At 38.1% G+C, this 23,421-nt stretch overlaps 1 protein-coding gene across 1 annotated transcript in view; it reads right to left on the bottom strand.

Annotated features, from left to right (window-relative positions):
* L3MBTL3 (l(3)mbt-like 3 (Drosophila)) overlaps positions 1-23,421 on the bottom strand; it is a 79,678-nt gene that overhangs the window by 19,898 nt on the left and 36,359 nt on the right. The window contains exons 12-16 of the mRNA XM_009319037.1: positions 15,532-15,608; positions 14,025-14,110; positions 11,563-11,673; positions 9,812-9,926; positions 6,434-6,536 (exon numbers count right to left, since the gene is read on the bottom strand). Of these exons, the coding sequence (XP_009317312.1) occupies positions 6,434-6,536; positions 9,812-9,926; positions 11,563-11,673; positions 14,025-14,110; positions 15,532-15,608 (492 nt within the window). The remainder of the gene's footprint in view (positions 1-6,433; positions 6,537-9,811; positions 9,927-11,562; positions 11,674-14,024; positions 14,111-15,531; positions 15,609-23,421) is intronic.

Here is a 23,421-nt window from a genome sequence, read left to right as displayed (position 1 = left end):
ATACTGTGTTCAGTTTTGGGCCCCTCACTACAAGAAGGACGTCGAGGTGTTAGAGCGTGTCCAGAGAAGGGCAACGAGGCTGGTGAGGGGTCTGGAGAACAAGTCTTATGAGGAGCGGCTGAGGGAACTGGGGTTGTTGAGTCTGGAGAAGAGGAGGCTGAGGGGAGACCTTATCGCTCTCTACAACTACCTGAAAGGAGTCTGTAGCGAGGTGGGTGTCGGTCTCTTCTCCCAAGTAACTAGCGATAGGACGAGAGGAAATGGCCTCAAGTTGCGCCAGGGGAGGTTTAGATTGGACACAAGGAAAAATGTCTTTACTGAAAGAGTGGTTAAACATTGGAAGAGGCTGCCCAGGGAAGTGGTTGAGTCCCCATACCTGGAAGTATTTAAAAGACGTGTAGATGAGGCGCTTAGGGACGTGGTTTAGTGGGCATGGTGGTGTTGGGTTGACGGTTGGACTCGATGATCTTAGAGGTCCTTTCCAACCTTAATGATTCTATGATTCACCTTTTATTTCTAATTTCTCTTAAGCAGAATTTGGGATTTTTAGATTTATTTATATACTTCTACTTACATTTATTTCTCAACCTACTGGCTTTGTCTGTCTTAGGACTAGCCTCTGCCAGATGTCTTAAAAGAACAAAAAAACATTAACTGAAATATGTTAAGAAAAAAGGAACACTGGGAAAGAGGGCAAGTTGGTTTATATTCTCAATTCTTTATACTGCTGCATCTATCACAATGACGTCTTTTTTCCCTTTCAGATGAACTACAAGATGAAAGATACATGCTTCTATTCAGAAAAAGGTTTTAAGGAGCCAGTGCTAGTGGGATTTAAGTTCTTGCTGTGACAAACTCATACCACTGTGATGAAACACAGTTATCAGAAACTCCGGAATATATTGGTTAATCTCAATTCTGCCATTTCTATAAGGCAAAGCATGTAATCTTCTTTTGGCTCCCTATGCTCACAAGAATGTTTTGAGGCTTAGTGTTCTTATGCAGTTAGAGGGTTGTCTCAAGGAAACACTAAACGCTACCAATGTGGTATTTAACTTCAGTTGTGTAGTATTAAGCAAGCCTTACACCACAATGAAATCTGACAATACAATTTCATCTCCAGCAGGTCTTCTGTTTACCAACACCACCAGTAATATGTTTTAAATTAAAAAACAAGAAAAAGCCTCAAAATTCAGTCCTTCATTAGAACTTGCCTGTTTATATACTGCCTTTTCCTTTAGTATTTTCCGGAAAAACAAAAGTTGAATGACAATTTCAGTCAACAATAGTTATAATATTAATGATGCTTAATAGAGATGAGTTTTTCTCTGTAATTAATCACTCAAGTTGCTGTGTAATTTTTTAAAAACTCCTTGATAGTCCTTTGACATCACTACTACTTGGGGCAACAAAAAGAACCCTCATGGTTTCCACTGTTAGCTTTGTTTCAACAAAACACGCCATGAATGAACCTGTGTATGAGTTACATGGATCAATCAGTAAATCCTCCTGAATGTCAATGCCTCCAGCCTTCAGTTCAGTTTAACTTGTCTACTACAAAGAATAAAAAATTAATCTTCTTATTCCTACATAATAGAAGTATTTGATTCTGTAATCAGAATCTGTAAGTTTTAGGGACAACTCATCTCAAGGGCTCAGAAGTCTCGGTGTTAGGTTATTTAATATTAAATTAGGATTTTTAACTCTTCTGTCAACTTAAACCTGGATTTCTCCTCCAGCTTGCAGTTTGCCTTAGCACACTATTTTGAAAACAGCAGAAGTTCAGAAGGCAGTTTCCAAAATGATCAGATGTCCTTGACTTGGGGTACCAAGGTCTGCCAGAGGCACAAGGAGAATGGCAAGAAGCAGAAGCAGCAGCAGGTATTCAATTTGAAACCTCTGCTATACATCTGACAGGGCTGTACACCCTCCAGCACTGCTTCACAGCTTTGAAACCAGTCCATTCAATTATCGTCTGAGCTGCTTCAGCAGGCTTCAGTAAACAAATATGCATGTTAATACCACCTGACCCCCCCACACAGAAGAGTAATCAGCCATCTCTAAACGTTGAAGGATCAACATAGCACAGCAATTAGCTATCTGCAGTACATTTTGCATCCTACTGAAATGGCAGCAGAGTGGCTGGCAATACACATGTTGGTAACACAGTTTTCTGAGGAAAGGGAGCCACTGTTTCCAGAGTCCTGCATAGGCTGAGTAAAAGCTAAGCATTAAAATAAGCTTCTGTTTTTATCGAATCAGGAAAGATCAATAAAGGAAAAACCCAATGCACCCATCACTACTTCTTGTATACAATTCTGAAGAATTCCCAGGATCACAGCCCTGGGATTTTCAAGTCAACAGATGTTTTACATGATCAGCCCTTTCCAGAACTGTCCGATGGAACAGAAGTGTTGAGGTAGCATATCCCATTTGTGTTTTTTTTCCAACTGCTCTTCTGTCACTCTCAAGATCTAGCTCTAGGTAGGGTTACACACGTATCTTTTTTCTCTAAAGTTCAAGGATAGTAGGATAAAACTGGGCTACTGGTGGGTGGGCATGGACCTTAGTCTTCTCCAGATATCTGGAGATGCTCCTATCTTCTAGTAGTATGCAAGGTTTCTGAAGCACAATTCTGAATCCAATTGGATTACCTGGCCTCAGCTACACCTAATATCAGAAGGGAACATAAGCCAGGATTCTCTCTTAACCTAAACAAGAGAAGTAAGATGGTACTCTGTTTAGTAAAAGAACATTAATACTAAAGTATTTTTTAATATAGATTATTAGCCTTTATGACTGCTTGGAGTATTTTGCAAACCTGTGTGAAGCCACAGGCAGGTCTCCTGGTTTAGGTACTGGTTGGGAATGTTACCAACCCCAGCTCCTCATTGCCTTTCAGGTGCAGGTTATTGCTAAGCACTGCCAAGGGATGAGGTTGTATGGCAGCTCCAGGAAAATTCACACAGATTTGCTGAAACTAACTTCCTTGATTGGTTAAACAAATAGCTTGGACTAACTAATGGCTTAGACGTTATCTAGAGCAGCCTATGTCTAGATGACCGCATCTGCTGGTAGTGAGATGTGACTAGCAAGAAACCTCCAGCAAAAAGGTCCTGACAACATCTGGGGGATGTACTCTTTTTTTTCTGCTGGATTTTTGTTAAGTGATGTCTTAGCTGACTCCATGAAAATATTTTTAAGTAGTCTGGAAACAAGTGATACAAATGTTCTCTTTCACAATTTACAACGCATGTTTATCATCAAAGCATTCTTTTTTAGGAGAAAGCTGCTTCAACAGTCTAAACCCGTCTCAAGAGTAGCTTATAACGGATTTGGCTGGGGCCAATGACCTTACATAAAAGGTAGAATGAAACTTGAGACTGGCATCAAAATCAGATGAGAATCACTTCAACAGACACTGAACGAATAGATGCGACATCCTGCTGAGCTGAGGTTTCCTGCGTTTCTGCGCTGCAGTTCTCTTACGACACAGCCTCCACCACGGCACATTCAGTTCACTTCAGTTTACACATAACGCATGTAAAGTTTCTGGTAAAAATCTTTATTCACGGAGAGTTGACCCAAAACACTAATGACCTGTTTACAACTGACCGCTTTGCATTACTCCTTGAACTTGAAAATTATTGCATGCATTCAACATCAGAGAGCATACTAATCACAATCATAAACATGCAGGTGATCTGCGTAATGCTACCAACTTACACAGCAGTCTCAGTTTCAACTGCGCAGCACAAAACCCTAGACCAACTGGTGATAGATACCAAGTCCTTATTAACATCAACTTTTCCAAAAAGTAAATGCTTTAACCCCACTACATAATTAATCACCGAGGCTTTCATCTGCTTCCTAAGGAACAAGCTCTCAAAATTATTTCAGAACTACTTAGCATTTTAAATTATAATCTTTTCTGCACACAGGCATTCATGCTGTAGATAGACGTTATACCTCATCATGAAAAAAAAAAGATAAGCATGGTTAAATACATTTCAAGTTTGCCAAGATAAAAGAGCCAAGGGACTGCTACCTGACGTGGATAATTATACCAATTTCAAAATGTCTTTGTTAATTCAGGAAAAAAGTGATGGTACAACGTTTGGGGTGACCTGGACCCTCAAGTCTGTAGACTCCAGATAAATAACAAATCTCATTATTTTCCTTAGAAATGCTCAAGAAGAAAATGACAATATTAGCACAGAGGGCAAACCAATATAGTTAGTGACTAAGATACTTAATGGTGCTAATTTATTTGCTATGAAACAGCAAATAACTGTCTTATGATCAACAAAATCTCTTTGGTTACATTTTTATCCCCTAGAACTATCAACTAATGTGAAAATAATAGGATTGCTAAGACCATAGTAAAAATAACACACAATAGATTGCCATGACTTTATTTCTTTTCTTAATATTCAGGACCAGTAAGTGTAACAGCTTTAAATACCATGGAAAATCTAGTTATAAAAGCAAAGGCTACATGAACTAACTAGACATATAGCTCTTACTCATCCCTTCCCTGTGAAGCATTAGAAGGTTTAGTGTCAACATTTATTTAGAGAGATCATAAATTAAAAACTTTTCTGACACACTCACTTATAGTTTCTTTTCTTTCTTTTTTTTTTTTAAAGTTTCAGCCTTGGGCTAAGCATGGGTATGTTCACCTGATTCTAAGTAACTGAGATAGCACATGGCAAGGAATTGGAATTTATTGCCTTACAGAGCAGGTGCATTAATAAATCATACAAGACTCAGTCCACTGAAATATGAAATAAAATTGGTTTCAGCTAAGCAGCCAGGAAGCTTTTTAGGCAAGTCTAGTTTACTTCACATTTTGCAGTGGACTCAGAACATGAATGCAGTAGGTTACCATATGCTAACTGAAGGATGGTAACCTCTTAAGTACTAACTTGACTGTTTAAGGAGTTATCCTACTGATTGAGTGCAACAAAGCTTCACAAAAGGGAAGGTAGAGAAACCTGAAAAAAATGAACCACAGAAAAAGAATGTGGACAGAAAAAGACAAAAGGAAAAGGATGAGAATAGTCTGGAAGACAGCAATGCGGCATACTGTGTCATGACAACACCACCACAGTTCATACTGCAACAGGTTTTGTCACTGGAGCTAATCTAGCCACGTCCCTTCCTGGAGATAAAGCTTGTACTAGCATCAGGAGTTCTTCTGCCTCCTAACACCACAAACACAATGACTCTGCTGTAGATAGGAAAGAACTTCTTGCAGCAAAAGATGCCTTTTGCACACTAAACATGTAACAACACAGTGAGTTTTGCTGGCAGGTATCTTTGTTAGGGATGAGTCAGGACTCCAACCAGTGCTGATACGCCATCAAAACCTTGTAGCATAATTCTAGTCAACAGGACATAATTCTTTCACAAAAACCATGGAAGGATTGCAGAGCTAACTCTTGGATCATGGTAGTTTAATAACATACTTAAAAAACATGAATAGACAAATAACCAAAGAGCCATCTTCTAACCATATGAGAGCAGAAAGCACAAAGTGATATGACATTCGAGGATCGTATGACTCTGTAATGGAAAAATTCCAAGAAAACTTCTGGAAGCTCTAATTTGCAAAAAGATAATCGGATGGTAGTTATGATACTTAATTTTCAACTTAACATGTTACATTAACTGTATATCCCTTACTGAAATATTCAGGATTCACCTCATACCGTAAATATTTTAAAAATAGTAACATTTTGACTTAGTAAATGTTTCCCATTTACTCTGTCATTGTCTTTCTTCTCTATCCCCCATCCCATCCTCCCATGCTACTGCTCTCCCTATGTCAGCTTTCCTCTAGGACAGCTTGGGATGTCCACATTTCTGTATTATATTTCAGAAGGTGTTCAACAAAACCATCTTTAGAAACACTACGTACGAACAGCAAGTTGTTCAGGCTGTCATTCGGGAATACTTCAACTGAAATTTCCTTCTTAGCATTTTTCCAAGCCAACAAGCAAATCCTCACCCCTACCAACCAAGCAGAACAAAAACATCCAAGCCATAATAAAATTAGTGGCCTCATATTTCAAAAGGTTCAAAAGTTATTGCTTTATACATATCTGTCTGTAACATTTTGTAATCTGAACGGCAAACCAAGGAATCCTCATAGGAACAAAATACAGAGTAACTGAATCTATCAATTGTGACAAAAAATGATGTTTGACAAATCTTATCTCGGCACACCCTAGTGAAATGAAGTTACAGATTGCTGATGTTTATTTCAGCATGCTCACCATGGCAACTGAAATAATTGCATATTTAGGTTTACAAGATTTCCTATTTTCTTCCAGCTTGGATCCGTTTTCTTGTGAACAACAATCAAAAAAAAACCATGTGCACACATCACTCAATTGAAAGAATAAAATTACAGTTTCATAGCACATACCTATGATGGCCGATATGTCTTGCTCTTTTAATGTGCCCAACTCCTTTACATCCTGCTGTGGGACACCCTCCGTTCTCTAAAGCTTCCACCAATTCCAAGGGACCTGCATGTCAGAGGAAATTACATCTCAGATTAAAAAAAAGTATCTAATCTTTAAAAGTTATACAAATATGCAGGAATACCAGAGTATCATAGTAAACATGAAGAAGAAATAAATAAACAAAACCTAATTTTAAAGTACTTTAAAAATGCATTCTGCAAAAGCATGATGGAGATTCAAACAACCTAATCCACTGGAGAAATAATTTCATTCTGTGTGAGTAAATCTCTACAGGAAAGCTACATCTATATAAAGAACGCAAATCTTGGAGGAACTGTATGACTTCAAATTTCTCTCCTCTTAACTACATGTAGTTGGAACCTGGTTGTTTTGCAGGAGCACAGACAAGTAAGTTACCCTGCTATTCCTGAAGACAGGGATCGGTTCGTAATGGGTACTTTTAGCTCAAGTTTTCCGGTGAACAAGACATGAAAACAAAGGCTGAAAATACTACTAAAAAGAACAAGCCATCAGGAGATTTTTGACATTTTTACTTGTCTAAATTTGTGTCTATCTGATTTTCATCAACCTGTAACAATGATGCCTGCAGAGACATTAAAGCCTGTAGCTGTCAAAACTAGCTTTGACACTCAAGCAAACACAGGATATAACCCATAGTTTTATAGCAAGTGAGAGACACTTACTCCAGTGTATGAAACTGGGAACACCTGCTGCACATCTGCAAACATGCACTGTCTCTCTAGTACTGGTTTTACTTGAGAAGTACATGAACTTGTATCTCCCCCTACAGATAACAATACTGACATAAAAAGGTTTATTTAAATAAATTTTCCTAGATGAAAGATAGATTCTAGCTCACAGATGGATAATGAAAGACGGAGAATTATTATGTATAATTAGGACAGTCCAAAAGCATTTTTTAACAAATGTTCCAACTATGCTAATGTTACAACACTATGACTACACTGAAGTCCAAAGACTTCTATAGGCTTTAAAACTGCGATGGATGAGAGAACAGAGAATTTTATCTTTTTTACCTTTATGCAAAATTGATGCCTGTAACGTAACAAGTTAGTGGACTCAGAGGAAGAATTAATAATAGGGACACTTTTGTAAAGGGAAGCCCTGCCTCACTGATGCTCTGGTTTTGCAAAAACTAGCTCCCTACAAATGTTCTCTCTTCACTTAAAAAATTCAAACTCTCTAAAAATGTAATTTAAAAGAGCTGCAACTGGCTGTTCATATTTATGCAAGAAGCTGCTGCTTGCGTCACTGTGAAACGGTATTAAAATCAACACCAATACATGGTTCTTAATTCCCTAACTGCTATCAAAAAGGTCATAATCCATCATGACGACTTCACTACATCTTAAGAGAAGACACTATGAATACATAAATAGTGCGAGCGTAAGACCATTATGATGACTGCTCTAGACTAATATTGCTAATATCACGCAGCGTTCACACAAAGCTTCTAGTGTTAAAGACAGGGATCTGAATCACATCATTAAAAGGACTATCTTACTGACTGAGGAAAAAATATCGTGTCTTGCAAAATATTTTCTTCCCTCCTTCTGAAACCCTTTCATAAAACTTGAAATGCACTTTAACTTACTTGGAAACAATATTAGTATTTTTATAATAGTCTATATTCTATACCATCTTCTACGGTAATAATACAAAGCCATATTGTTGGAAGAATATATTATTCAGTAATCATCCTATTTTAGTAGTATTTGTGCAGTTAATTATTGTATTTAATGGACGGTCACTTTCCTTCCTGTCCCATTGTCCATCTTCGGTTTTATAGCTTAACTAGTATCAAAAAGTCACTTCCACCAGCCACATCCTAAAAGAGATGAACGGTGCCTCCTACACCACCACCTAGAGGAGATGATGTGTTGTATGTGATGGGCATCTGTATTTTGTTTCTTTTAATGTCTCCAACAAAATGAACGTACATATTTTATACTCCCACCTAGGCTAAGATTTATTTTTTTCCCCAATCTTAGGTAATAGAAATGTCGCAACCTTATTCAGCTCTTTTGCCATATGATAAAATTTTTATTTATGTGGCCACAGACTACTTTTTCCCCACTGGATTATTCCTTCATTCAGTACGCTGGATGCACATATCAGATTAAGAAGCAGATACGCAGCATCCTATCTTCTCCTCATTATTCACTTCGTGCTTTGGCACTTATGGCACTCTATTCAGACTCTGCTTTGAAGGCAGAATGATTAACTTCCTAACAGGCAGTCATCACTGTACCACTGCAGCACTCAGAAAACTAATGAATATACTCTGATCACGCTCTTGATAGGAAAACATTTCTTCTTGACATTTTAGAGACGCTGAATTGAGGTACTGAGATTTTCAGGTAACACATTCACACAATCTGTGTGTGCCTTCTCCCTGTTATTTTACATTTAATTTTTTCAGAGTACTTGGCATTGCTCAGCATTTCTTACTTTCCAAGCACAGCTCTTTCTGATCTCAGTTACAGCTGTGAACACTCAGCACTTGTGCAAACCATACCTCAGAGTCACAATATAAAACAATCCCAGAGAAGAGCACTCAATTAAAAATCATCTGTTCAAAGTTTGGCTAAAGTGATTTCACTACCATTATCCAGAAACACAATGGCACAGGCAGGCGTATCTTTACCACAAAAGTCTCTTCTCCCTGCAACCTTCAGTCTCATTTATGACAGACCTCCCACTTCTTCAACAAGTAAAACAAAATCCCCAGAGGACAAGCCGGTAAATACAGCATTATTATCGGTACCATGCTTCTGTTAGCTTTATCTTCAATGTGGGCACCATTAGCCCCTCTTTGCTCAGCGGAAGAAGAAAAGGAATTTAGCTGGTTTTGAAGATTTGCCACAGCATTTGAAAGGAGTGCCTTCTCAGTGTAGTCTGGACTCCTTTGAGCCAAAAAGCACGCTAACCTTCAAGAGGATGTGGACAGAAGATTTTAAGAGTGATAACCTATCCCTATTGAGTGCCACAGCAGTTTCATCACTGGCTTCGGGAAGGCCAGGATTTTACGCAACAGATCTTTATCATTACTTCAGGTTTTGACTGTGGTTCTTATGCATACAGAGAAACATTGTATTTCCATTACAGTAAGGGTCAATAAAGCTATCTACTAAAAAGTGATTAATTACTGACTGTTGATTTTGCACTAAATGTCACATTTACATTATTTTGCATATCCTAGTTGCTACTCTTCCTCAGACAGCGCTGGCAGGGAAAAAGATAGCACAGTACATGTGCCTTTTAACATCATTACATTACAATGTGATTTCTCTTACTAAGTGGGGGCTGAAGAGGGTGTCCAGTTTTTGTACACCAGCCTGCAGGATGGATGTCAGGGCTATCTACATCAGTCCAATAATCATAAATACTATCCCAGCCATCAAAATGGACCTAAAATCAAAAAGGAGAACAATACATTTTAGATCAGAAAAATTCTCTACAAAATCAGTTTCCCTAAGTAATCTCTAAAAATGACATGTCCATTAGAGAAGTCACTTTAAGAGAACTATCGACGTTACACAGAAAATACATGTACATCAGATTCTGGACCCAGACATACTCTCACTGAAGTAAAGAGAGAGGTTGTTTATTATGTCTTGCATCACCAGGCTCAAATCCCAGGAATAAAGCAGGACAAGTTTAGTTCTCACATTAATACTTAAATTAAGCATGAATTTCTGCCTTTTTTCTCTCTCAAAAAACCCAAAAATCCAAACATTTTTTAATCTCCTGTTTGAACAGGATTTAAGAATAGCAGTAAAGCAAAGGACTAAAAAAATGGCATTTATCCATAAAAACAAAAAAAAAAACCCAACACACAAGTAACAATTTTACTAAAATCAGACTATACAGGATAAGGAGTTGAAACTCAAAAGAAAATGAAGTGAGTTTCCAGAAAACCACTAGTATGAGCTATACATGTGTTTTTTTCAGGCGAAAGCTAAGTATCTTCAAATCTTACATGATCTCTGTACTAGTAAATAGCTCCAATCTCTCATGCGTGCATGTGTGGATGCACGTGCACACAGATACATACAAACAGAGCTCTTTCAACATATGCTAGAGTCAAGTTACCACCCTAAAAGTTACAAATCCTGTCATTTTAATAAATTAGACTGGAGAGGGGGGTTTTTGTTTTGTTTTGTGGGGTTTTTTTTTGCATGACCAACTTAAAAGTTCAGATAGAAAACGTGTAGGTGTGAAGATACTAGTTCTGATCACTCCCTACCACCAGTTAATTCAGATTCAAAATGAAATGTCAGCTGCATATCCTGCTTGAAATACCAAGTATGCCTAATAAATCTGTACAAACTGCAAACACAAATATCCTTCATATCCATCTAACTGGATATCTGGAATATGCTAGCCCTTCCAACAATTAAGTGCTTCAGAGTGTAAACTGGTTTTGTACAATGAAAGAAAAATAATTCAAGTATACAACTTCTGGAAAACTGCAATTTCTTAAAAACGCATTATCTGAGATTATATTAATTATGGGCTTTAGATTGGATTAAACTTCAGAATTGCGAAAGTCACTGACAAGGCACAAGAGATCAGGGTTATTTTTTCATACCTCACTTAATCTCTCTCCTCTCCCTGGAAGTTTATAGAGACAGATTCAACTAACCCAGGCCAAATATTTTATGGGCCCTAATACAAACATCATAGCAGCCCTTTGACACTTGATATTAAATCATCGCATTTCTTGATAGAATAGACAACTGTCTTATATCAACTATTCCCAAAGCAATTTTCCAACATGTTCAACTCTGCTCTCTAATTACCTACGTCAGCAAATGTAACTAAGAGGATAATAAAACAACCCCTTCCAAAGGAATTATACGCATATTAATCAGTGAAAAGGAGGAGCAAAAGCTTAGCAGGACACAGCAATGCAAGTCATTTCTTCCTGTGCTTAATTTTACAACTATAGGATTTTGGATTTACAAAGTTATTATTAAAATTAAAATTTTTGATTTACATCAGTCACTCAAGCACGGTAGTATGGTGAGACAGAGAAACTTACTTTTATTCTGTAGTCATCAGTATCTACAATGGTTGCTACTCGGATAAATACTGGATTTCTCTTGTCAACCACTTCAAGTTTCATGTTTTTCTGAAAGCCATGAGAAGGTTTCTAGACAAGAAAAACAGCATTATGTGAAACAGAAGAAAACTGCAAAAATACCACACAATTGTAAAGTATATAAAATCCATAGAAAACTTTCTGCCCTCGTTTTCTCAAATCTGCCCTCCCCCTCCAACAAATCCAAGCACAAAAACATCATTCAAACCAGCGTTATTAAACTAGAGAAATAAAGTAACTATTTGGGGATTCCAGGTTCTCCTGGAATTGGCTGGATTCAAGCCATCCAAACAAGTAAGTGGGGATCTTTATTTTAATCAGTTGGGTTTTTTCCTAAATTCTCTACAAAGTCTTCCCAGAGATTTTGGCCAACAGTTTCAATGCAGTACTGAATGAAGTATTACATACCAGCAGCCTGAAATGTCTACAAAATTGTCTACAGGAAACATATTTGTGTTTTTTAGTATGTGTTTTCGCTTTGTGAATCAAACTCTCTTTTTTCAGTCTCCTACTGAAAACATAACTAATCAATGGTATAACCGTAAATACTCACTCACAACAAACAGGACCAAATACCTGTTTTGTAATACCATTTTGGCAAAAAAAGTGTCTTTGTTAGGAGTATCAGATTTTATCTTTGCCATCTACAGCCATGAAATCTAAAGCAAAGATTTTTTCCATTTTAAAGGAACATAGGCACAAGACACGTTACGTTTTTTATTCCAGGTTTCTAGGAAAATAACGTATCTGTCCCTCTAAGACTTTCCAGAACATCGGTGCTTTTTCCTCACAGCTGCAGCTTAAGAACTCTGTTTTCTCCTATAATACAATACAAAATACTGTGACTGTCTCAGGAAGACTTCACCCAACCTCCAACACAATTACCATTTTATTCCCATTAAATCTGCTTTCTTATTGTTTATCACAATTAGCATTAATATGGTTACCATAATATTAGTACAGAAAGCAGGGAGGTGATTTTCGTTGGCTGTGAAACCAAAAGACAGAGCACAGCTGATCCCCACGCAGTCAAGTTCTCCTTTTCCTCCATCTTCAACGCCAGATGGCCTTGTCTAAGCTACCTTTTGGGACCTACACCATCCCCAGCTGCTCTCTGCTAGTATGGTTTCTGGAACAGTGTTGAGCCAGGCTAGCTAGCGCTCTCCCCATTTAATGGTGTCAATGCCTGCATGCTTGTGGCATGTCCTCTTCAGTTTCCTGGTGCAGACACAACCAGACAGACCTTGCTGCCCGGAGGACCCTGTGGGGCATTCTCACTGCCGAGCCCTGCGGGGTGGCTCTTCCCTGAACCCCAGGGGGAGCAATTAAAACATGGATGCTCTGAGAGAAAAAGAAAATGTTTGCTTTTAGCTGAAGGTCACAGCCCTCCGCTGTTTTGCCATGGGCCGTACCTCTCAGATATAAGCAAATATATTCCTAATCCTTACTCCTGAGTATTCTTGCCGAGAACATAAATTGAGACACGTTATTAAGCCAAACGCGTTTTGGGGTGATACACTGCAGGTCAGTAGTAAACTCTGGTGATCTACTGACCCCAGGAACTGCTATAAGCACCACATTTCTGCTTTCATTACTCCAGCTCTTAGCAGAGTGTTATTCAGAATTAGTGACCCTAATCTGAAAGGCTGAGGCAAACCAGCTTCAGCGCGCTGTGAGACAAGGGGCTGGGAGCTACCAGCCACCTGATGCTGGCTCCTAACAGCAATCCTTTCTGCACTACTGACCAGTCCACTTTCCTCACTGAAATCCAAAGAGCTCAAGAAAGACAGGTGTCGCTGAAAGAAACTAACAAGTACAAAGCTAAAAGAAAAGGATGTTGCCCACAAACACCACAGTTAAGCTGGGGAGCTGCCTGTGGATGCTGCCCCATGCACTCTAGTCACAAGCTGGCAGAAGAAAAAGGCTGCTGAAGGGTATTAAATACAAACTCTCTCTTGGCTACTGCCAGAGACAATGGACTACACAGGCAACCAGACTGACCTCCTACAATCATTTTTACGTTCCCACTGTATTTATTGCACCACTTAAAATGTACAGATAGAAATACATATGTTCAAAATGTGTTATGATGACTCAGTAGCTACCTCATTATTTCTAATAGCTAGGCAGTAATTTCCATAGCAAATTATATTCATTAGTAATATTTTGTAGCATTTAATCCCATTTATAAAGATTAAAATAATACAGTAATAGTGATTTATAATAACAATTATCTGATTTCTAACAGTGAACTGCAAACTTGCATAAAAATAAACCACCTATTATGCAACTAATTAACTGGATACATCTGGAAACATAGGAACACCATGTATGTATTCTCTTCTTAAACTAATTAATTATGTGCACTTAAAAGCATGCAAAAAATATAAGCATTTTCTCACCACTTTAAAAGCCCTTGCAGGTGCAGGTAATGAACTAGTTTCTTCCAAATACTTCTCCCAAGAAAAATGTTTAGCATGTGGATAATCTGGCACAGAAGAAATATGAACAAAATTAAACATTGCAGTGCAAAAACCAAAATTGATGTCTAATTTACAGATTGCCTAACACTTTTATAATACTGTTCTAATTTATGCTGCAGATTTATAAAATAATTACAAGAAAGGCTATTCTAAATTGTCTCTGACACGTTCACCACGTAGGTTAAAAAACCCAACATCTTCTCACACACAATCCTGAGTAGCTAGCAGAAAAAAGTCACAATTGCTTTGGATACAAGAATATACATCATGTGGACTGGAAAAATCTGTCCACTTAATTAAAGAAATTCATTCAAGTATTATAAGCCTAATCCTGTATTTTATAAACAGTAATTTACTGGCAAATACAATCTAATCCGTGATAGCTTTGTACCACAGCAGAGCACACCTGACTACTTGCTATTCTTTTAGTGAGTTTGTTTTAACTAAATTTCTAAAAAAATGGCCTGGACATTTACTATATGAGTAATTTACAGACATCAAAGAAGATGTTGCCTTTCTGAGAAAGCGTCATGTTTACAAACACTTTATGCAAGAAACACAAAGACAGCTTTGCTCTTAAAGAAAAGGCAGTCCTGTCTTTTGCCTTTAATTTGCACTAGAAGTTTAACTTGAAGCTTAAACATTATGATTCATAATCTAGAACAGAACAAAACCAATTCTGATTTGTTTTAAAAGGGATTTCACTGAATAATAGGCTGTAATTAACCTCCTGACAGACAGATTGCTTATGACTTTTCAAGATTGCTGGCTATTAGAATTTCTGTCAAAGTTGGTTTTTACCAATTAAAATTTTCCATGTTCTCAGACCACAGATGGCAGTTTCTGCAACAGGGCATTTAGATCATCCAGCTATACACAACAGTCCTGAAATATAGTGGTCATCTTATATTTTGTACTAATGAATATGCTTTCATTCTTCTGTATCATCTCTCTCATTGTGTTTTCCTCCCTTCCAAAGAGCCCTTACAAGTTTGATTCCTTGATCACGTAAGGCAATTTTCTCATCAACCCTTGCATATTTAGTTCACATGAAGATATTTTTCCTATCCAACAATCTCACACACCTGGTATTTGTTTTATCAGCATTTTCACAATGTGAGTCTTAGAATAAGTGAATACATTCAGCCAAAAATACAAACTTGTTCAGATTCCAAGGGGTATCTTTCATGGATAGATGTCTTTTTACTAAAGCGGCATACATGTGCATACTTAACACCTGATGTCTATTGTACTTCTACTTTCAATATATTATGTCCTGTAAAAAAATTTAGAATTCCCCAAATACCAATTCTTAATTACAGAAAGAAAAATCCAGGAGAGGTAACAATAAGCTTATTGTAAATTTTAATGCTGCTAGCTGACTATAACCTCCTAAAATCTTTCAGATGTGTTATAAAATACAAACCTGGTGGGGTGATGAGAGTTCTTTTATGTTCCTTACACCACCCAACAGGATGAATATGTGGGCTAGCTGCCTCACACCTGGAGGAGGGGGAGGAAAAAAGGGGATTGATAATGCAGTTCTTCAGACATCCTATTATGCTTAGAAAACAACGCATACAAAAAAGATTTAACAAATTCCAAATAACCTATGACATCTTCAACATACACTTAAACTGCAAACATAACCTGAAGATATGAATGCATTTAACATAGACTTGTCACCACCTAAAGAAGCATAAGGCTTGATTTACAATTTCACTGGAATATCAAAAAATCAAGTCCTTTAAGTCAGTGGTAGATCTCCATTGAGAAGCTATAATGCTGGACCTGAAAAACTCACATGTAGAGACTCTTGGTAGAAACATGTTGGCTGGTTGCAAGAATGCAGTAATCCCATCAAAGACAGATGGAGTTTTGCAAAGCCAAGACTGAAACTTTAAACCAAAAGCTTAAAGACCTTGATCAATGATCCAAGTTGCACCTGGAGGCAGATTAGAAAATCATGCATAACTGCAATGCATTGTCAATAACAAGTAAAAACTCAAACTCAGATTCTGAGTGGTTTGAATGGAGCTACAAACGTTATTATAACCCAGCAGCACATAAGCAAAGTATGTCTGAGAAAAACTGTCAGCAAAAAAAGAATAAAATAGCTTTTTAGGCCCCAAACTGCCTGAAAGAATCCAGAACTAATCAGTGATCCAAGACTGCAAATTGCTCTAAAAAAGCTGATCAAACTCTCTTACTCGAGGGACTAACAACTTCCCATATTTTCTGTCACGTGCATCAGATTTTGCACTAGTGCTGTTGCCTGTGGCATGCCACAAGAACCACAGAAGACTAACAGAGGCAGGGTGAGCTACACTTGACGTGTGCTGGCATCTGTCTGAAGCAAGGAGAGATCGCTCTCGCTGTGCTCACTGGTTCGGTTACACTGTGCTTAGAAGAGAGCGGCAGTGGGTGCTGGCTATCAAGTTCTGTTAGCAATACCGAAAAAAAAAAAGACACACTGCAAAAACGTAATTGATATAAAAGCAGATGAGAGAAAAACTGTTTAAACATTCAGTATTGTTAAATTATTATATAGAGCTATATAATTTTATTACGTATTGTTATATTGTTTCATAACAACACATTATGTACAACATATCTTGTATATAATATATAATGTATATACTATAATTATTACATTATTACTGAATATTATTAGGAAAGGCAAAAAGTAAGACTGATCCACAGGAAAAGTCAAAAGCCATCAGACTTTGCTGTGAAACATGCACCATCCCTATGTCTGCATCGATACTTAATGATTGGTTTTGAGTTGGCTGAACAATTAACAGTGCTTTTTAAAAGCAGCAGACAGTACTTATGTAGTCAGGGTGACTAAGGAACATCATGCTGACACAAAAAGCTAGCATTATTCTGCACGGCACTGCGCTATGCTGTGCAAACATACTGTTTGCCTCTATTTAGCTGGAAACTCATATATAACCATGTAATCCCCACGAAGGTCTGTCCTTAGGGACCTCGCTTCTCTTAGGAGCCTGTCCCACCTGATTTCTTCTTTAGTTAGATAAATTCAATATTATAGTGCACTCTCTCTCTCTTCCACTATTTCCTAACCCTAACTGTGCTTCAGTAGCTGACATTAAATATTCCCAGCTACGCGCCCTCTCTCTTCTGGAGAATCCCATCAGTGTTTCCATCTCTCCAGTGGCCACGAGCCCAGCGCCTCACTCACTCCAAGGACCCACCGAGGCCAACAAACTGCAGCCTGAGTAAGTTGAAGTAGCTAAGGCCTTCATTCCCCGTTCCCCAGGGAGGGATCAAGACACCAAGCTTAAGTAGCCAAGCAGTACTCTAGATAGAAACACCATCTCTCCCTCCTGTTGCTTTTTTCCAAACACTTCTCAAATATTTAATGAGAAAAGAAGACAAGCAGAGAGCATCCATGCATGAAGACATGTACTTCATACACAATAATCATTGCATAAAATACTGAAACACTCATTGTGATCCAGTTCCTATTTAATCCCCCTCTGAAGTCAATGTCTCAACTGTTAGGCTGGACAGTAACATGTTATTCTCTCCCTTTTCCTTCAACCCAAGAGTTACTAATGCAAAATACCTGAACGGTGGGTCTGCCCACCCTGATTGTTACAAAATAATAATTATCTGTATCTACCCAGAAAGTATTAGCATGCTGGAAGTTCATATTAATGAAGTTCCCTTAATTAGCAGTACTAATTTATATTTTTTTTTAAATATCACAGGTCGATAATCTGTAATACCTAAGAGGGTGCAATGAACTGTGCATAACAGAAAAAGAAGTTGAAGGTAAATTAGCAGGCACCCTAACGTCTTAAAGGCTCAGATCAAAATGCTAGGTCTGCAGATCTTGAACACAAACACGTTTTAAGGATTGCAAAAGGAACACAGCACAGAAAAGACTGTAGACTGAACCCTGGGCTACTACCACATTGTAGTTTTGAACCTGTACTGCATAAAAGAAAAATGAAGGAGCACATCATATTTGGAATACACAGAATAACACTAATTTAAAAAAAAAATAATCTGAAAAGTGATTTTACATGATGTCTAAAATTCAGTATGGATGTACTTCAACAACAGAAACGCAGGTTGGGTGTCTCAGAAGCATCGTCTCACAACAAGCACTCCTCTAGCCTTCTACCTAAAAAGAGTCAAGCACTAATGATAAAAAATATTGGCCAACCTACTACAATTATCTTGTTGCTTTATGTATGAAACAGCTCTGCTAGTATTTCTTTGTAACAATGCCAAACAGATCAATTTCTAGCAGATAAAACCTACCTTTGATAGACTTTGTAATGGCTCTGACAATAGCCAAGGATTCAACTCACTTCAGGAATACCAACCTTTTGTCCTACTACAATATATAACGCTATACTGTACGTATTTAGTATTTATAGTATCACACCAGGTACCCTCTGAATCATTGAAGTTGCCTTTAATAAAAGAAAGCGAAAGGACTTTTGTGGTAATATTGCACTCTTAAAACTCAGCATCTGACTCCTAGAAACGCTTTGCCCCAAACGAATCAGAGAAAAGGTGAGTGCTTCATGCTCACTCTGTCCTCTGCCCTTCTCTTTACAGTAACTGTGAAGAGAAGCTAACCAGCAAGGGGGGCAGCACTTCTCTCTTCAGTCCCTCTCAAGTTGGAGTTTTACATGGAAGAATTTTACATGGGTGAGGTATCCTTCTGCACTGGAAGGCCATATCTTTTTACTTCCTGAAATGTTTTGGAGTAAAGTCCACAAATTATTTTCAAAAGTTTCCTGAGTTAAATTTGGGAATAAGACCCATGCTCATGAGTCACTATGGTATTATCAGTATTATACTTAAAATAATGAGGTAGACGTGTAAAAACACTTATCAGGACAAACCTTCTAAATGCATTTGTTCTGTTTTGCTTTTTCCAGCATAGTTTGAACATACATTTTTATAAAATTCTGAAAAGTAAATGCCACTGCACACACTTCCTGCCTTGAAGATTCAAGAAGAAGCAAGTGACCAAGGTATGTTGCAATGAAAGATGCACTCCTGGAAGATGCTCTGACATTACAGCAATAGGAGCGAACAGGGAACACGTAGCAACGAGTGCTACACACCACAGCACTGCAAAATAGGACTATAAAACATCCACAACATTTTGACTTGCTTTAAAAGAAAAACCCAGTCATTACAGATGAGCCTATAAGAAAATTCTGTAACCATGGTGGCCTCAGGAAAAAAAAACCACTCTGTTCCAGCAAAACCAGGTCATGCAGTCCATCTTTACCTACTGATTTCACACAGCCTTTTAGCTTCTAACAGTCCATTTAACAGTGAAAAGTAGAGATCAGTAAAAGTCACACACAATTTAAAGTAAAACTATTATGCTTTAATGTGTGTTATTTCATGGACATATTATCTAGTTTGGAAGAACAACAACGGTCTATCAGACTAAGCCCAAGATTTGTCAGCTGGAACGCTAAAGGCTACTCTGATTTTTCACAATCAATTTGCCGCATCCCACAGCTTTTTATCTCCTTTGTTCCAAAACAGAAGGCAGATCACCCGGCTCATGCGCTTCATAAAACACGATGATCCATGAATTGTGAGGATGCTTACTAGGCCAAAAAAGGTTACCATGACAAGCAGGAGCTGAAGGTTTGCACCTCCAAACCTACCTACCCCCGGACCGCAGCGGAGCACCACCACCTTCCACCAAGCAGTGGAGTAGTGACACATGCATGCTCACCTAATAAAGCAAGATTATAATGTCCACACAATTCATGCCACTTGCGATCCCTTCTTTCTGTCGTGCGACAACATGCAGACAGAAAAAGACATCTATTATCCATACTGGAAACTGAAACTAATCCAGAAAGCTGAAGCGGAGCCCAAAGCAGCAGAGCACGCCAGCTGTAAGAGAGCCATGCAGAGGGACAGAACAAGTGGCAGCTCCACTGAGTTATGGACAGCTTAACTACATCTTACAAAAGGTGTCCAAGCAAGGAAGAGCTACACGATGTAAAAGGCCAGGAAGAAGTTCTGCAATAAGGAAATCCGAGGGCAGCTGACAATGTGAGCCCCTGGTGTGTGCACCACTCTGCGTGAAAGGAACACATGTGCAGTTCAACAATCCTTAATTCAGAGACTCAGATATGGAAGAAGACTTAGTATTTTTCTATCGGCCACTTTCAGCTGTCCTCTTAATTTTTCCCAAAAATCTGTTTCATAGATACAGCTAATACAGATCAAGAGAGATGGTTGATAATGCTTGCTGTTAAAAAAATGAACATTCAACTCTTTTAGAAAAGTATTTTCCCAAATGGGTCTCCACCTGAAGATCTGGACAGAGTTTTTATTTAGTAATCAGCATTTTCTTTAAAATAAGCTGTATGTGTTATACTCATTTTCTGTTTTGAAATAATTTCTGATTTTTCCTTTTGGGGAAACAAACCTTTTGGTATTTTGATTTTCATTTTATTACATGTAGATACAGTCTGAAATGAAAATGGTATCTATCAGAAACCACTCATACACACATGCATTATACCCATAAATAATAATATGCCCTCAAGAATGCTACTTATACAACTTCTTGATTGTGAGATGTCAGTCATCTAACCGTGCATAAAAAAAGAAGGAAAAAAAAAGAAAGAAAAACATAGAAACCATCCTGCAGCCCCATCTAGTGCGTAAATGAGAATACTTCATCATTGACAAGTGTAAAGCTGGTATTATTTTAGGTCAGGACTTCCCAAACCGTGGCTCATGAGGTTATGGTATGCGTCCAGAGGTGGTATAGCAAGCCACATTACCCTATTTTCTATTTAAAGTCTGATAAGACAGCTGCATGGCGATTTGCATGAAATTTTAGAGCTTTAGGGTCAGATAATGGTCCGTTATCCATTTAAATAGTTAAAAGCATGCACTGTGACACGTGGTTCTTTAAGATTGTTTTATCTTCTTTTTGACATAACCCCTTCAAGAAGACTGTTCGTTTCAAAGAGAGAATGGAGCAAAGTTAATTATCTCAAAAATGAAACAAGCAGATCACAACTTTTAAGGACTCGGCTGTTAGGAAAGTAGCAGATGCTGGTGGAGAGCAGAACTGGCCTCTTAGTCTCACACCAAAATCCAGTCTGTTCCAAAACTCATACAGATCAGAAAATGTTTCAGAAAAATCAAAAGCTGATTTGTCTTCACAAGGCGCTTTGGAAATCGTTTTTTCTATGCAAGACAGACTGGAACAGAATGGTGAGTGAAGCATGGGACATCGTATTTTCTCACACTCCTGGTAAACTGATCCTAAAAGCTGACTGTAGCACCTTCTCTGCAGGGGAAGTTCAGACCAAGCCAAGGATGAGGGTAGCCAGAGCCCTCTGGCCCAGCGACTCTGGGCTGCAGCAAGTCCAGCACGGCCATCGCTCCATCTCTCCTGTGGGCAAGTGGCAACAAGCTAGCACAGCTTCACCTCCTGCGCAAGCTCTGGCTGTGTTTGGGTTTGGTCACAAAAAATTAGGAAGCTGAGGCAACGTAAATCTTTGTGTAAGCAGAACAGATGCGAGAGAATGGAGAACTGGAAGCCAGCAAGGACCTGCAGTTAATTCATAGTTCAGACATACCCAAAGATTCCCAAATGCTATTTCCAGATTCAGACAACCGTAAGAAAATTCGGGAATTCCACTCAGAGGGAATGTCTTTGGCACTCAAAGAAATATTACTTGTTTCATCAAAAAAGATGGGACAGATGGAAAGGACCTGATGGCTTGTGTTGTATAGGTCAAAATTCTCCTTCCTGAGGGAGAATTGCATTAAAGAGCTGTAGTAATGACTAATTCTAGCCAGGGTACTTATTTTCAACCACTAACATATTTTCTAATGCTCAGGAAAAAGTCAGGAAAAGTATCTTCAGGCTGAAAGCCCGAAGCCTAAAAAAGCTTAGGTGATGGTAATAGATTTCTGTTGCCTGAAGTCCAGTAAAATCAGTCAACCGTCTTCTAGTTATCCAAGAAGAGGAAAGAATTTTTAACCTCAATGAAAAAGTTCAATCTACTCAAACTAACTAATCACAAAAGGTATACAGAAAAATAAAGGTACTTGTTTGAAAATAATCAACTACATACACTAAAGACATAATTTCTCCTCCATTATAATTCTGGGATTGAAACATATATGCAACTGCAGGGACTGTGAGGCTCCACTCCGCGTAATCCCAACAGAACTTTTCATTTCTAGTTACAAACACCAGTTGGTAGATGTGAAACTTATGCACCTAAGATATTTTAAGGCTCCTACAAACCTGGTATCTAAAATTACAAATGCAAGTGGGATGCATCCAGGACGCATTTTCAGGCTCTCTTTTGGTCAGACATTCCACTGCTATTTTCATTTGCTGTTCTTTTCTCCCATTTTCTTTCCTTCCTCCTCTATTCACTCTTGTTCTCAATCACAGCAATGCAGAGAGGTAGGCCACGCCACTCAGAATTTAATTTCCATGCACAGTATTTCCAGCAGCATCTTGCTCCTTCCCGAAAGGTATTTTACGATTTCACCAAAAGAACAAATCTTCAGCTTGGCTTCAGTATAAATACAGCTCCAGTGATTTCTCAAACACCTATACATTTTCCACTTCAATTTTCCCTCATCCTTTAAGAAGGCATTATTTCATGTATTCTACATATGAAATTCAGAAAACCCACTTCAGAATACTATGACTGGAAAAACATAAAGCCTGGTTATGTAGTTAAAAGCTGCTTTTCCCTCTTCTGAGAAGATTGGTGGACAAAATTCCTGTTGACATAGGAATATTAACAAGCCTGAAATTCAGTGTATGCCTGCTATACAGAGTGCAATGTTTTAGAAAGATACCTGTGCTACCTCTGAACAAACTACAGGTTATACTGCATTGTGTTTGCCCTAAAAGCCTTGCCTAACTGCTGTTTCCATTATTAATTAATGGCATAACTGTTATTAGTGAGCACTCAAGTATCAGGAAATTCAGAATACCTTTTCCCAGTCCCCAGTTTGCTGCTGCTTTGTAGAGGAAATGTATGTTCTGTGTTACTTCTTCATGGAAATAATCACTAATCTTTCTGGTCTTTGACTCATATGGCCTATTTTCTTGATATTCAGTTCTCCTACAGCTTATTTGTCATGTAGCCCACACAGTTATTATTTCAAGAGGTGGACTCACAAAGTTTTGAAGTTACGTAATAATTTCATGTCATTCTCATTGACATAGTGCCTAAGCAGTCATCAAATACAGACGAAGAAAACTTTCTTAATTTATTTTCATAGGCTCAGCTATACAACTAAGTTG

This window comes from Pygoscelis adeliae, unplaced genomic scaffold, assembly GCF_000699105.1.
Source record: "Pygoscelis adeliae isolate BGI_AS28 unplaced genomic scaffold, ASM69910v1 Scaffold172, whole genome shotgun sequence".
NCBI lineage: Eukaryota > Metazoa > Chordata > Aves > Sphenisciformes > Spheniscidae > Pygoscelis > Pygoscelis adeliae.
The sequence above is the reverse complement of the archived record's forward strand: the minus strand, read 5'-3'. Positions and strand labels throughout refer to the sequence as shown.